Below are 15,395 nucleotides of genomic sequence, written 5' to 3' on the forward strand. Positions count from 1 at the left end.
CTCGGCCACTTCTCGTCACACTGAAACTCCCGCCCATCCAATGACATCGCAGTTAGACTCCGAGATCATGGATTTTGATTTTGGGGGCAACGAAAATTATGGGATGGAAGACGGGCCATTTGATACTATATCAATGGCCGGTTCCAGTGACGATGGCTGCTTCTGTCTTCCAGACCTGGTACAGTGCTTTGAGTCTAGGGCGGACTCATGTCAGACGAAAGGAGGTTCTTTGGAAATGGTTCGTATGCTTAATGAGAGCTCTGAGCGCCTAATTCATTGTAGAGAGAATCACACAGGCATATGGTATTCAATGCTGTTGGCTCTCTACGAAGAAATGGAAGGGTGTCTGAGCCCGGTACAACCTTGCCAGCAGAAGCCAGGCGGCGAGACTCACCCTCCGCCAACTCAGCCGGGGTCGGCAGACAAGTCAAAAAAAGCAAGAGAACAATCTAGCAACTGTCTTGAAGCTAGTGGCACCTGCAAAAGCATTATCTTTAAAGCCTTCACCGTCTTATCGACGGTAGTGGCTGCCCTACCATTCAAGCCCGGGACAAATATCGACAAAGCACATCAAGAGGTTGTGGTTATGTATGCTGAGAAGCTGCGGGACAAGTTCAGAAACCGATTGATGGAACTAACAGCGATGAACGTCTGAATTGCTCAGAAATATGCATGGCATGCTGGGCATTGAATCGAATTGGTTTCTCTATCTAAACTTAGACGTAGTGCGGCCGGCGCGAGAATGGGAAAGTTGAGCTACTCCATAAATATGAGAGAGTATTCCACAAGTTCTTGGAAGGCAATCAGGTCAATACACATTTTTCATTGAGATTACTAGTTGTTGAATCGTTGGGCAGATTGCGCATGTTGTCAAAGGGAGTTGAGATGATTCTGTAGATGCAGGATTAAGTCTACAAATGTTAACAATGTCTGTCGGCCTTTTTGAAACCCCCAAAATTTATCAGCGACTGAAGTCTCTATCAAAGTATAAATTCTGTATCAGCACTGAAAGGGGGATTCAACAACATTAGAAGTTGGGTTGTCGCTAATTAGGCATAGTCCAGCAATTGTGTTGACACGCATGATCAAATATGACACAATGTGTTAACACGTTCCATTTGTGTCGTGGCACTGGCAAACGCTAACTTCACAAGAGTATCCGGGTGAAGTAACTTGGCTTATACCATCAGCTTCACATCCGAGCATTAATCACACAAACAGCAAAAGCCAGTGAAGCGATTGAATTGTCATAAAATACTTGAATACTTGAAGATGCGTGTTTCAGTCAGTCGAAAACCTGCAGCGAGGCTATTTGAGTTGCTCCTCCACTCAATCCACCAGACTGCGCTACAGTCACTCGAAAAGAGCGTGTACATCATACCAATGTGGAACTGATGTGGTTATCTACCATGTGATAGCGGTGCTTAGAAGTTGAATTTGAACAGGCGCTTCTCTTTCTCGGCAGTACCTTCGATGTCTTGTTCCTTATCGGTCTGTTCCTCGTCGCGCTTGAAGTTGAACTTGAAGAGACGCTTCTCAACGTCATGCTTGTCGTCGGCGTGTTCCTCGTTACGCTTGAAGTTGAACTTGAAGAGACGCTTCTCAACGTCGTGCTTGTCGTCGGCGTGTTCCTCGTCACGCTTAAAGTTGAACTTGAACAGGCGCTTCTCGTGGTCGGCCGTAGCCTGGGTCTCATCGGTGAGTTGCTTGACGTCTACCGAGCTGATAGGCTCTACAATACATCACGTTATATGTCAGTCTTGCTAGTCTGAAACTGTTGATGTGTAGGAGCTTACGGGCAACAGCGCCTAGAGCGCAGATAAGGGCGACTCCGCCAATGATGTTTACGAAGCGAACCATTTTGTATGAGGATTGACCTTGTGATAAGTTATTATCGGTAGATTGGACTAAGTTATTAAGAGATCTCTGCGTAAGGAGAGATAGGACACCGTTATTATCACCTTGAGCGATTCTGATATATAGTGATAATTTCGTCTTGTATACTCATGATGTCACAAGATACGGGCTTATTCTCCGGTGAATGGTTTGAATATCCGAGACAGGGCAAGGCAAGCTCAGAACGACGAAGAAAGAAAACAGGGAGGGTTGAGAGGCTCTAGCTACCGGGGATAATAACAAGTTGACATTCACTGAACAGAATTTATCCGAATCCTCAGTGCTTGGAAGATTACTGGCTGTGAAAATCATTGCATAGTTTACTCTGAATAACGCATAAAAAGACGCACTGTAACGACGGAGCCAGGGTGACCTCGTGGCCCGAGTCTCCCTCACCAGGCACTCTTCCATGCATTAAGATAGATGCCACGGTCACCTCTTCCATGTAGATAGACTTCAATCTCTGAGCCCTGGTTCAAGTAATACTTCACAGTAACCGGCCATTGTACCCACTTTTCGCTGTTCGGTAACACTCATGAATATTACAAACGATAACACGATACCGATCCTCAAATCAACGCATTCGACCCTAGGTTATTTCTCGTAATTAATTTGCACATCGGGATTAGGCGAGGCACTCAGGCTAACTAACCAAGATGAAAGGAAAGAAGGAAAATAGAGCTCCCTCGGAGATTTAGCATTCGGAAGTTTGGGGGGGTCCGTGATGTGCCACTGCAAACGCCAGATGCCCAAATCGCCATTAAATTTAATTATACTCCGGTCCAAAACACAATTGACGACTCGTATTATTTCCTATGCCAATATCAAAACTCCGATGAGTACTGTTACGGTAGCTATGGAATATTGCCGGCTTCACGAGCACAGGCAACAAATGTCGCTCGAGCTTTTCACATCGATGTTTAGATAAGTTAAGGGCTATTATGTCGCAAGCTATGATACAAATACTATCTTGTATAGAAACCTAACTTCTCCGTGCATCATCTTTGCCCATAAGCGCTATTTGTCAACACCTTATTCCTTAGGTCTTCTGACTAAGAGAGGAGGGGAAAGATGAAACTACCGTCCATATCAGGCCTGGGGAGGGCGTACATCCTGGTAATATTTGCATTGTCTAGTCTAGATCAGGTCTATGCTGGATCCAGTCCAAGGTACCCTCACATGGACAAGAAGACTGCACGAAAGATCCTGCAAGGCCACCAGCGCCGCCAAGAATACAACCAAGCCGACCAGACATGCATCGAGTCCGAGGCCGTGTCTATCACGGCGCCCAAAGAGAATATTTGGAGTGGTCTAACCGAACTCGAGACCATCTCGGTTGTTTCATGGCTGTTTGCGCAGCCTGAGCTCAACTTGACAGCGTCGGAGAACGCAACCATGTGGGATAATAAGTTGTAGGTCGGCAGTATCCGCCGCTAAGAAAGAAAGGAATAGCTAATGAAGTGGAAATAGAGCGTTAGTCGAACTGCTTAGGCCGAACAAAACTGACGCCGTGGCCTATCTTCGAGGGGGAACCGCGCCACAGAGACATGCCCATGTTGTTCTCGATGTGCGCGCTACACTTGAGCCTTACTACCAAGACATTACAGTTGGCCCATTGCCTGTCAGCAACCTAACAACTTGGCAACCTTACGACTATGGCCTTACAAGAAAGACGAATGGCAAGGTCCCGAATCTATTGGCCGACACACTCATAGTCATGAACGAATGGATTCCTCCAATTGGCGCTAGTGTTGCTGACATTACTCTGGATTTATGGAATGGCACTGCGATGGGCCTCGACAACGATACGTTGTACATCTGGGGTACGTAGTGAATATGTGCTCTGCTCTATGAGACGCTACATTTGCCTTGATTCTCTTCCATTCCACATACTAACATCTCAGGTACTGGCGAGCCTTGGCAAGAAGATGGGCGCACTTATCGATGGGATGTGTTCTGGAATACCGCGACGGATCAGTTCGACGTCCAGTCGTTGCTTCCACTGGGCTTATACTTCAAAAGTGACGTTACTGGACGCGACCCTTCAAAGTGGAAACTCGAAGGTTGGCTTTACAACGACATCTTTTACGAGACAACCGAGAAGTTTCGCACAGCGTATTGGAACGGTCTCCCTAAACTACCGGCAAACTACGAGGGAGACTGGGCCAGGACAGACCAACAAGGCCCTCTCATGCCTTACGATAAGATGACGCCGCCTGTCCCTGTTGCTCCCTCTGGCTCGCGCTTCGCTATTGATCAACAGCGGAACTACGTTGAGTGGATGGACTTTAGCTTTTACATCAGCTTTCGTCGCGATACCGGCGTGGCGCTCTACGATATTAGGTACAAAGGCGAACTTCTGTTATATGAGCTTGGGCTGCAGGAAGCGCTAGCGCATTACGCCGGTAGCGACCCAGTCCAGTCCACTACTGCATACTTGGATTCCGAATACGGTTTCGGCGTTTATGCTTTTGAGTTGGTAACAGGCTATGACTGCCCTGAGTACGCAACTTATCTAAACACGAGCTTTTACAAATCCGAGACAACGCATACTCACCTGAAGAGTATATGTTTATTTGAGTTCGCAGCGGATTATCCGATACAACGCCACTCCAGCAGTGACTATGTCTCCGTTACAAAGAACACGCACTTTAGTCTACGATCAGTATCCACAGTCGGCAACTACGACTACATGTTTACTTATTCTTTCTTTTTGGACGGAAGCATTTCTGTTGAGGCTCGCGCTTCTGGCTATGTCCAAACGACGTACCTTGGAGCACCCGAATTCGGGTTTACTATCCAAAAAGGACTTAGTGGCAGCATACACGATCATGTCCTCAATTTCAAAGCCGACTTCGATATTTTGGGTATTTGACCTTGGTTTGAAAGCCTGCGGTGCTTTTGCCCCCCCTCCATTCTTTGTTGACACTTTTTAGGTAACAACAACACAATGCAGCTTATCCAGAATGTGCCAGTATCACGCGTTTTCCCGTGGTCCAATGGCAAGGCGCGCAACACGATGCAGTTGCATCGATCTTTTATTGAATCCGAAAACGAGAGTCGAATCAACTGGGACAGTACGACACAAGTGCTCGTCGTTAATACGGATACACCGAATCAATGGGGCGAGTACCGGGGATATCGGGTCATGCCTAACTCGGGAACGGCGCACCTTACGGTGCTTAACTCGTCAACCCTTATGAATGCGGCGCGCTGGGCCGAGTATGACGTGCAAGTAACGAGGCAGAAGGACACCGAGCCTTCTTCAGCTCACCCGTACAACTCACAAGACGTGAACGACCCGCCAGTCAATTTTGAGCGCTTTTTTGACGACAGGGAGTCGCTGATGCAAGAGGACCTGGTACTTTGGTTGAACCTTGGAATGCACCATGTGCCGCATACGGGTGACTTGCCTAATACCGTTTTCACCACGGCCCACTCAGGCATTACATTCATGCCAAGTAACTACTTCGACATCGATCAAACCCGCCGTACAGTCAACATGGTGCGCATTGAGTACTCGAGCGATAACACTACCGCCGTGGAAACATTTGGGCAGAGTGAAGCCACATGCAGCTTTGAAGCCAAACCCGTCAATCTTTGGGATTACAGGGGTGATGTTGTAGTGAAGAAGTTTCCTTTCCAGCCGGATAGCCCCTCCTCTTTGTTCGAGGAGAAGTAGCTGTAACTACTAGGAACTAATCAGTTAGCCTTAAACCTGCTCTTTGGACCCGCCAGCTCTACGATATTCTTTAAAATGAATTTCTAGGAAACGTCCCCGACACAGATCATAACAGTCGACAATGGACCAAGTATGCCTTATTCTCCTGCTTGCTGGTGCTATCTATCTTAGGTAGAGATCGTACTAGTATTGAAAGTCACGGGATCTGGCTCGGTAACCTGCAACTGTCAGCACATACAACGAACTCAGGACTCTTTTATAAAAGAAAGCCTGCGGATGATGATGATATTGAAACGGGATAGGGTGATCGGGGCCATACTGGGAGGCTTGTGTTTCTTTTGGCTTTTACATCTTTTACTATTCGACAGGCGGTCCAACTAGGGCCATTAACTAGATAGAGCGCGGGAGAGCGAGCTTGAATCGATCAACCAACAACGCATCTGCTCTTGAACTAAACAGAGCCTTTCGTGACTATTTACAGCCTGATCGTGATAATACAGGACTTTTGGGAGCAGTCACTTGACTTAACTGCCTGGATCTGATCAGTACGGAAGCCCTGATCTGATCAAGCCAGACACAGCTTGAAGTAAGGAGTCCTGTGTTGCTTTAGAGGGTTTTGCGTTTGTTTGCGTACCGCACCGCACCACCAAAGACTTTATCATCTTGCATGCATCCCATATGTTCTCGAAATAGTCACCAACGGTCGTGGTTAAGCGGATCTGGCAAGATGTGACGGCATCAAACTCTGTAATAAGGGTTAGATGCATTTACAATGATTGTAAGAACTACCTGATGAGGAAGGTGATTTCGGCCCAAATAAAGCACAATGACTTGTGCCATTCTACCAATGTATCAGGGATCATAATAATTCTGGAAAAAAGAAAACCGACAATTGGTAGCCCCTAGAGCATAGCAGACGGATTCAAGAGCTGGAAAGAACAACGATTATCGCTTGTTTAGGTAGTTATACAATATAATCGGGCGGTGCCGCGCAGCTTCGGTAACGGACACGATAACCTGCAACTAGATCTCCTAGAGAATATCTGCTCTCTTTTGACAATCCATTGTCTATACAATGCTGTCTTCCCCCCAAAGGCCCTGTGATATTCCCCTTGGCGATAAGTACATCGCGTCTCCACAACCACGCGCATCGATACAGATGGAACTCCCATGTTGTCCAAACCTGCGTTGTTGAGCTCAGGTCTGGTAATTCTTGAATGGACACCTGCTCCATGTCTCGAGGGTCATGAACGCCATTGATGCTCGGGTGCGAATCACCATAGGTGGTGTTCCTGTAAACGTAGAACTTCCAATCCCGGAACCCTCGAAACTTGATTTCCTCGTTCAAATGTGTGCACTCAGGCGGTTGCCAGGTTCCAGTGGCTAGTTCAAAAACACAGCCCCGCTGTAGGGCTGTTTGGGCATCGGCCCCACACGGATAGCGTTGTGCATTTGTCTCAGCCCACTCAGTCATAGAGACCGAGTTCGATAGGAGGTACCAAGCGCCACTATTGACAGGAACTTCTACAAATGCGGACCAGCTGATTAAGACCACGAGGAAGCCAACGATGGCGGAGGTAAGTTGGAGGAGGCCCAGTTGAATAGTAAATGAAGCCATAAGGTATAAAGTTTGTAGTGCGATGCGATTGTCTAAAAGCTCAAGTGCGTAATCAAAGTGGAAATTTGGTTCCGCGACATTGGCGTAAAGAATGGAAGAGTATGCGAATGATGAGGATTCATGGGGTAACAAGATGGTACCGGGGATTTTGGATGGCCAGGAACGTATTCTGCGTTCGTATCAGGAGATGGTCCTCTTCTCTCTGTGTCAAGACTAGGGGATCGACGTTCTATAATCAAAAACCTAAACATCCGGTGAAGACCTCGGGCATTTTAGGCACGGAATTTCCCCACGCCGGTTTTATCCGAACACTTTTTATGTAACGTGTGCGATTAACTATGAAGCCTTAGGTAAATAAAACATTCCATGGGCAGAGAACTGAGATTTAGACGAAGTCTAGTGTGGCTGGGTACCAGATCTCACCAACTTTCACCCACAGCCAAGATAAACATTTTTCTTCTTTGACGCTTTCCTCGAGGATGACATCTTACGCCTCTCTTTCAATGTCCTACTCCGATGTGTCCGATACATTTAAGAACAGGAACGAGATCGAAGATTTTGCTGACATAAATGTCCACCGATCGCCCCCTTTGGTACACCGGACCATGTTGGCTACCATCGCATCAAGTATAATTGCGCTCTCCTTTGGTATACTACTTGCGATAAGCATTCTCGTACCTCTTACACCATGGGCAATCTCGTCGGAATTTGAGCATTCGTTGGTCAAACGCAAAAAGGATGTTGCTGAGCGTACATCGTGCGGCACATCGGTTGAGGAGGCGAAAAACCGTGGATGTCACTACGACCCGTCTCTTCTATCTTGGGTTTCGCCTTATTGCAAGCCGGACGACATCACCGATCACTTTGTCCGACAGTCAATACACACAGTCTACCATGACGAGGACCTCCAACACCCAATGAACATGTCATATTATCTAGCTGGCGAATTCTCCCTAGCCTACGACAACGTGGAGCATCACAAGAACCACTGTTTAAGTGTGTGGAAAATATTGATCGAAGCATCGATGTTGTCCTCTGGTTCTTCCTACTATCAGGTCTTAGTCCCCTCTCCCTCGCTTTCCTGGAGTCACACAGTTCATTGCAGCGAAAGTATTGTAGTTCCTGACATGGAAAGTCCATGGCGGACAAAGCCTAAAGTCAGCTTCGACGTCGAGTACTCAAGTTGTGAGCTACTACGGTGAGGGATATACTGCGTGTCGTGCCATAAGCAGCTTGCCTATATGGTAGTAGGCAGGGATATGGAAGAGTGTATCTAAAAGGTGGGCCCAAAGGGTTTCAGCCGATGAATATTGCGTGTGAAATAAGCGTAGACAAGGAACTTAGACAAACTCATCTGATTTTGGTTTGGCCGGTTGAATCATTCTGGATGCGTAATCATGCCAATTATTATACTATCTCTTCAAAGCATTGCTAAATCCCATTGAAAACGTCATCTGGTCGACAGCAGTAGTGGATCAAAGGCACAGTTTCACCATAGACGTACGCCGAGTCCCCATTATTCGGAATAGAAGTTTCTACCGGCCTTTTTCGTTCTGGAAAGCCTAAGTCCCCCATCTCCGAGCACGAATGTGAGGAAGGTCTGCCTCATTCAACTTCGATAATAAGACGTTGACGAGAGTGTAATAAGAATGATGTGGACAACAACGTATTGGAGAGATTCTATCCTATTCTCTACAAATCTATTAAACTACACGACTTGCATGTAGAAAATTGTACGGTTATTTGTCCTCTCCAGATTCAGTCCGTGTGTGGACCTTACCCGTCCTTATAACTAAGTCTGAAGTAGGTCTAGAGCAGTATTGAAGATATCCACGTTACGGTGGGTTCTGTGCAGCTGTCACCAACTAAACTTGGCATTAATTGGCCAAAAATTCGAGATTCTCACAGCTTCCCAAGATTTCAAGAGCTGAAACAATATCAGTTTGTCAGAACCCGCGGCTTAAACCCATGCATGTTGGTCACTGTCCCGGCAACCCCCTTAACCAGACTGACCGCAGTTGGCCATCTGTTAAATACATGTATCAACGGATGCAACACAAAGGTCTCGAAGACCTTACGAGGGTTGCTAGTTGAAGGCGGCGACAGTGAGTAGAGAATAAAATGAGAGCGTGGATAGGTAAGTCAAGTCACCCCCTTCTGAGCATATCCCTTTTTTGGTACTACCCTGACTAAGCCAAAAACATTTAAACCCAGAAGTGCAGCTCCTACCATTTCGCTCCTAACACTCTTCGTACGCAACAGTAACCTCCGTATTGATATCGGTCGGAAGCATCGTCACAGGATTATGATTTAATATCCCCAAACAATGATAAAAGTGGTCCTCATCTCGAATGTAGGATGGTATAGTGTGATCTATCCGGTGTTCCTTGTACCGGCGATACAGCATGCGCATGCTATAAGCGCAATGAGTGAGGTGCTGTTCCCACGTAATGAAGATCACCGGCTCATTGCCACGTTTGACCGTCTCCTTGCTGATCTCTATGGTGGCATTTCTGTCGAGAAAGTAAGGCCATCCATGGTTGCCGAACTCCTCATCCATCTCGGCATCATAGCAAGAATCTGGGACCCATCGCAGTCCGATCAGTTCATAGTGACAACCGAGTGCTCTCGCCTCATCCGGAGAAGAGCCGCAATGGTATTTGGGTAATTGTGATGCGTAGACTTGGAGAAAGGAGACGATGAGAATAATAACAATAGTGAGAATGGTAGACAGCCCAAGTATTCCCCAGAGTCTTCGTGGAGAGTACAAATTGCGATTACATCGGGTTCGGTGGTCTGGTGATCCTACATGCTCCGTGGTAGGCACTTGTTCATAGTCTCGACTCGTATTTGCTAGGGAAATGGGGCTTGGTAATGATTTCAAGAAATCCATAATGAAGCACCGTTATGGCTATCAAAGGACAACAAGTAAAAACAATAAAGGAATATCAAAGGATTAATATTCACGATGGTACTGTGTCAAATTCTTCATTTTTAAACATGGGATGAGGGGTGGCGTAAATGCACGAGCTCGGTCGTATGAGGAATAGCGAAAGCGCCATGAAAAACCTCCGAAGACAGCTATGTTTTCGAGCGCGCTGATGGGTCCAATTAACCCCCGAGGGGGCAAACCGACAGCAATCATGAGAAAGCTAATTTCTGTTTTTCTTTTCTTCTGCTTGTCATTCATCTAATCTGAGATGGAGGAGTAGCCCCCCCATATGTTGGGTACAGGCCATTTGTCCCTGCAAATAAGGCAGTATGAAACTCGACAACACGTTCATGTGCTCCATACACCATTGTGACTGAAATAGCATTGCCCAGCCATATCATCGGAGAATTTGTAAGCTGGCTATTTGGCTACATGCAGTGAAAATATGTAAATTGGAACAACAAAACTTTTGCATCGGCGGAGCCGTACATCACTTCACTTAGTTAACCTCAATTCGACCTCTTCCAATTGATGCATTGTGGTATGCAACTGCATGGTAAAAACATAACAGTGCCGGTTGATTACCCCATATACATCACTCATCTTACCCGTGTATCCCTTCATGTCTATCCTATCTGCGTTGTGTAATTCCACATTTTCTGTTCCGTTTACAACGACTTAGAGTTCTGTAAACTGGAACTTCGACTTGCTTTAGGTTAAAGCGCCACAGAATGGGGAGCCTTGCCAAACCTGCAAAGGAAAGGCCTATCTCATAGATCACAAATGAGCCAAGTCTATAAACCGAGGTGTGTTGACGCCCGAGGGAGTTCTAATCTTCTGTTTCACAACACGAATCCACTATCCTCATGCGCTTAACCACGCGATTGCTCCTCATGTTTCATTGCCTGCAACCTTCCCAACAAGCACAGCACACTCGAAGTCGTCCTTGCAAGTGGATCTAGCCACAGCCCACTCATGGACCTTTGAAAAATGGCGACAGCTATGTGTATGTGACTTAAGTAACATCTTGTCAGAACTGTTCGAGGGTTTGAAGTATAACATTGGAGTTAGGTCCGATTGACATTTGACCGCTAATCGGAGCATGTCAATACAATGATCTAGCACATAAACCAGTCAGTAAGCTTCATTTCTCTTAGCAAATCGTTCAAATAGAAACTAAAATCACCTACCAAGTTGCACTAGTTGCTCTCTAGTAGGGGTGCCGTAATGATGCTGATATGCCGCTCTACGTAGGGAGTTGACGCAATTGAGATAGTGAAAAACTTGCAGTCTGGTCGATTGCACGTCAGTGATGTGTATGTAGTTCAGGTTGATGGCTTTCTTGTTAGCCGTACTAACCCAGTGACCCAGCCCTTTTCAGACTTCAATGTCTTGTCTGCGTAGTCGCCTATCTCATCATCATCTAAGTATAGAACCGTAGCTGTAAAGAAGTCAAAACGACAGGTAGCACTAAGTGAGCCATCCTCTACTTACGCGAGACCAAGATCCTCCATGTATCGTCCAGTTCGGTAGATGGTTCTCCAATGTAGGGCGATTTGCGCCAAGTCACGATTGATGGATCGTCTGGTTGCTGGAACTCGCTCTTACGGAAATGAATTGATTGAAAGGCGGACTCTAGATCGTAAGTGATCTGCTAACCCGAACTTGATTTACATTTGATATTTTACGTACGAAGTTCAGTCTCACGGTAACCAGTTTCGTAGGAACCCTTGGATGACAGCCTAGGGGCGTTTTGTACCAAAACGACCAGCAGGAGAACAAAGCTGAGTAACCAGGGAATCGATTGTGCTAGGGTCCAATACCCTAGTCTTTCACTTTTTCGTCTCTGTGAGATATAAATGGTTTCTGATGCATCGCGCTCGTGGTTACATGTGTCTGAGACTTTTTCAAAGTCTTGACACGCAACGGGCGTGTAACTTGGAGATACCATTGCCAATGCGCGACGATAGCCTGGCTGGACATGCAATGAGATAGACGATCCTGTTTGCAAACAAGAACTCGCATTTCAACGTGCAACTGCAAGAAACTGTATAATCTTACACCTCTATATCATAGACCTGCATGATCCAAATTTCCATTCATCGTTTTTTCGACGCGGACGTTTTACTCCAGAGTACCGTTTTGTGATGGTTGCGGAGTTATTGCATGCAGGATTCCCCACTCTGGATGGTACATCAGCTCACGGAGATTACGGTTTCTGCACCTATCGTCAAATTCGAATCTGACCAGTAGATGGTTGGTCCAGTTATGCAACCAGCCATGATGCTACCAAGATAAACTCCCAGCAGCTTCTCTTCGTTGTTCAGTCAGGTGTCGTGAAAGTTTTGAGGTCATTATTGCGAGTTTACACGTCGGACATATTATTAACCATCTTTTCATTTTATCTCGAGGACTATAGACCGGTATTTTTCATCTCCGTTGCACATGGTGCATGTCTTCGTGCCCGGCTTCAACAGGTTTTCCACCCGCATAGCTAGCATGGTCCTCGCCATCACCAGCCAACCCCCCGTCCATTGGACCATGTAAGGTATCAAGCATACGACGGTCAAGAGTCTTCCAGTCGTAGTTGCAAGACACATACTTCGTATACAATATACTGTTATACTCGGAGTGATTGAGATCCCACTGAACCATCATATGGCCACAGTGATATGTATGGGGGAAGCTCGAAGTCCAGTTATCCGTCGGGAGGTCTCGCATTACTGCGCGCTGATACTTCTGCCAGATCAGGACGCAATGAGACATGTGTTGGTTCAATGTCACATAGGCCCAGTTCAATCTGCCCTCCAGAACCTCATCCTTGGACAAAAGCTCTGTGCCTTCAGCATTGCGTGAGTAGCCCCAATTTTGATGGTTCCATAACTCGTCCAGTTCTGAGTCATAGCAATCTGGTGGAGTCCATGCAAAGTTATGTGACTCAAAACGGCACCCTTTTGCAATGGCTTCGTCTGGAGTACGGCCACATTCGGTTATCCGAACGGTATGTCGAATGTTGAAGTTGCTTCGGTAGAAGACTGCACCAGCTGTGGTAATAATGGAACAAAGAGCAATTATTAGAATATAGCGAACTTTGAGCAGTCGCGAAATTGACCGCGCTGGAGGGTTGTAGGAATATTCATCTTCGGAACTGTCGAAGGAGATTGTTTCAGGCCGCTGTTGATAGTGCGCTCCATCCATTCTTTGTTTTGTTGAGAGCACTTTTCGTACTTGTAGATTCCTAGCTGACTGTTGTACTTATATAACAACGCACGGAGAATATACGTATGTTATCCAGAAGGGTAGGCGCGTGCTCCGGGAAAGAGGACAAGGTAGGATGAAACGAATTATCGATAACATCCGCTAGCTGCTACCTTGTCGGAACTTTTCCGTATAGTTCCATTAATCCCCGCCCCTGAATTTACTATAGACGGAAGTTTCTCCCATGTTCAGTAGCAGTTTCTGGAATTGGCGTCGCGGCTTTATTGAGGTCACAGCCACAACTAGTACCACCTAAATATCGAAATTGGTAACTCACCCACCCTGACTCACAGCAGGTATAACTGTTGTAAGCATAGCCTGCTTATTCAAGTTTTCTCCTGTCTCATTGATCAAGATGCCGGTCCAAAACCAAAGCCTCCTCGATTCAACCGAAGACAAATGGGGCTCCTCTCGACAGTCCTGGGACCCAGCTTCCAACACTTACGACGTAGAGGGATTCATTTCGAAACAGTCAAGCATCGGGGTATGGTATTTCAAGGCAAAAAGAACAATAGAGCCATGGGGGTTCGCCCTAGCCGTTGTGGGTGCACTGGCTCTTTCTAGCAGCCTTATTGTCGCTTTTCGGCAATTTAACCAACAATCGACGTGTCCCACACAAAACGATACATCGCGACCTAACGCAATTGGCGGAATTGACTTATACAACGCTCAATACCATATTCAACACGACTATATTGGCGCATATATAACGTGTCCTCTCGACTCTCCGGAAGCAGCTCGCCAAGCAGGGTGTACATTTGACTCACTGTTTCATGGGTACATACCCGATCCCTGTCTTGACCATGACCTTTACCAATACTGGGTCAGTGATAGGTTTAGCGACCTTGAGTGGCGAGACAGTGAGAATTCGACAAGTATTTCCACGTCAGATATCCTGAACGGCAACATTACGAAGTATCCAACCGCATGGGCAACGACAAAAACGCATTACATCCATTGTCTTTACCTTATAAATGGCACCAGCCGTGCTCAGGCCCGAGAGAGTCCATTAGTGTTGGATACACATCTTGACGAGAGTCACATGCAACATTGCTTCGACATCTTGACTGATCCGCCTACATACTACCCTGCAACTTTCCTATTCACTTATCAGCACAGATGCTACATTCGAAATCTTAGTCATATCACCAATGAAGCTGGAGCGTTCATTAGATACTTAAAAAGTGAAGCGGAGAAATTGGTTTCGGGCTGAGGCGAAGGAGAACATACCTGAGTTTAGTGAATCCTGTCGGGAGATCCTGGGATATTCTCTATAATAAGTCAACGCACCCACTTTTCGCCCACCCAAAAACAAGGCTATCGCAACATAACCACCTATTTCAATTGACTATCAACGAGGGCTAGATGCAACTATGATACAGCTTTCTGCTTCACTAGGGCAATCAGATACGCTAGATTCATCTATATCAACCTTAACTTCGCCAACGTCAATCTAGGCTTACCGGATATTGCTGATATTAATAAACTTAGTGTTGAATGGATTCTCTCTTCCTAAGAGAACCTGTGTGTATGATTGTACTTGGGTTAAAAGTTAAGGTGAACTAAAGATATATTTTCTATGATTATCTTCTTAACTATAAGACTTGGCTTTTATACATAAGATATATAATCTTATATATCCCTAAGTTAGTTTAGTATGAATATACTTTTGATCCCCTTAATAGATAACTAAAAGCTAAATATCTACTTTATGCCCTCTGCTATAATATGTGTCCTTAAGTTATGTGTATTATATAACTAGCTGGTACTATTATTCTAATACTTATAACTTTTTTTTTATAACTATATAACTCTTAATAGTATCTAATTAGGTTATACTAATTATAAAATTAATAACTTTATTATATAACCTTATAAGTTAAACTATTTATGTTATATAATAAATTACTAATATTAAAACTCTGAGTAACTATTTATTTTCTTCTTACCTAGTTAAATAGGTAAGTTATATATTAATAAAGTTCCTTTTTTCTTTGTTAACTTTACTT

At 45.6% G+C, this 15,395-nt stretch overlaps 4 protein-coding genes across 4 annotated transcripts; 3 read left to right on the forward strand and 1 right to left on the reverse strand.

The window, feature by feature from the left end:
• Positions 1 to 1,424: 1,424 nt before the first annotated feature.
• ColSpa_08941 (uncharacterized protein) lies at positions 1,425 to 1,860 on the reverse strand (the record flags this gene model as incomplete). Its single annotated transcript, XM_049275153.1, has 2 exons — positions 1,425 to 1,732; positions 1,797 to 1,860. 2 exons carry the CDS (start codon positions 1,858 to 1,860, stop codon positions 1,425 to 1,427), a joined length of 372 nt encoding a protein of 123 aa, XP_049131110.1.
• Positions 1,861 to 3,075: 1,215 nt separating this feature from the next.
• ColSpa_08942 (uncharacterized protein) lies at positions 3,076 to 3,312 on the forward strand (the record flags this gene model as incomplete). The annotated part of the gene is made up of 1 exon (XM_049275154.1): positions 3,076 to 3,312. The coding sequence occupies one exon, from the start codon at positions 3,076 to 3,078 to the stop codon at positions 3,310 to 3,312; it is 237 nt and encodes a 78-aa protein (XP_049131111.1).
• A 301-nt stretch (positions 3,313 to 3,613) lies between these two features.
• ColSpa_08943 (primary amine oxidase, liver isozyme) lies at positions 3,614 to 4,771 on the forward strand (the record flags this gene model as incomplete). The annotated part of the gene is made up of 2 exons (XM_049275155.1): positions 3,614 to 3,719; positions 3,801 to 4,771. 2 exons carry the CDS (start codon positions 3,614 to 3,616, stop codon positions 4,769 to 4,771), a joined length of 1,077 nt encoding a protein of 358 aa, XP_049131112.1.
• Positions 4,772 to 4,846: 75 nt separating this feature from the next.
• Positions 4,847 to 5,578, forward strand: ColSpa_08944 (membrane primary amine oxidase; the record flags this gene model as incomplete). The annotated part of the gene is made up of 1 exon (XM_049275156.1): positions 4,847 to 5,578. One exon carries the CDS (start codon positions 4,847 to 4,849, stop codon positions 5,576 to 5,578), a length of 732 nt encoding a protein of 243 aa, XP_049131113.1.
• Positions 5,579 to 15,395: the final 9,817 nt, after the last annotated feature.

Source organism: Colletotrichum spaethianum (genome assembly GCF_022836535.1).
Source record: "Colletotrichum spaethianum MAFF 239500 DNA, contig25, whole genome shotgun sequence".
In the NCBI taxonomy this organism is placed as follows: Eukaryota; Fungi; Ascomycota; class Sordariomycetes; order Glomerellales; family Glomerellaceae; genus Colletotrichum; species Colletotrichum spaethianum.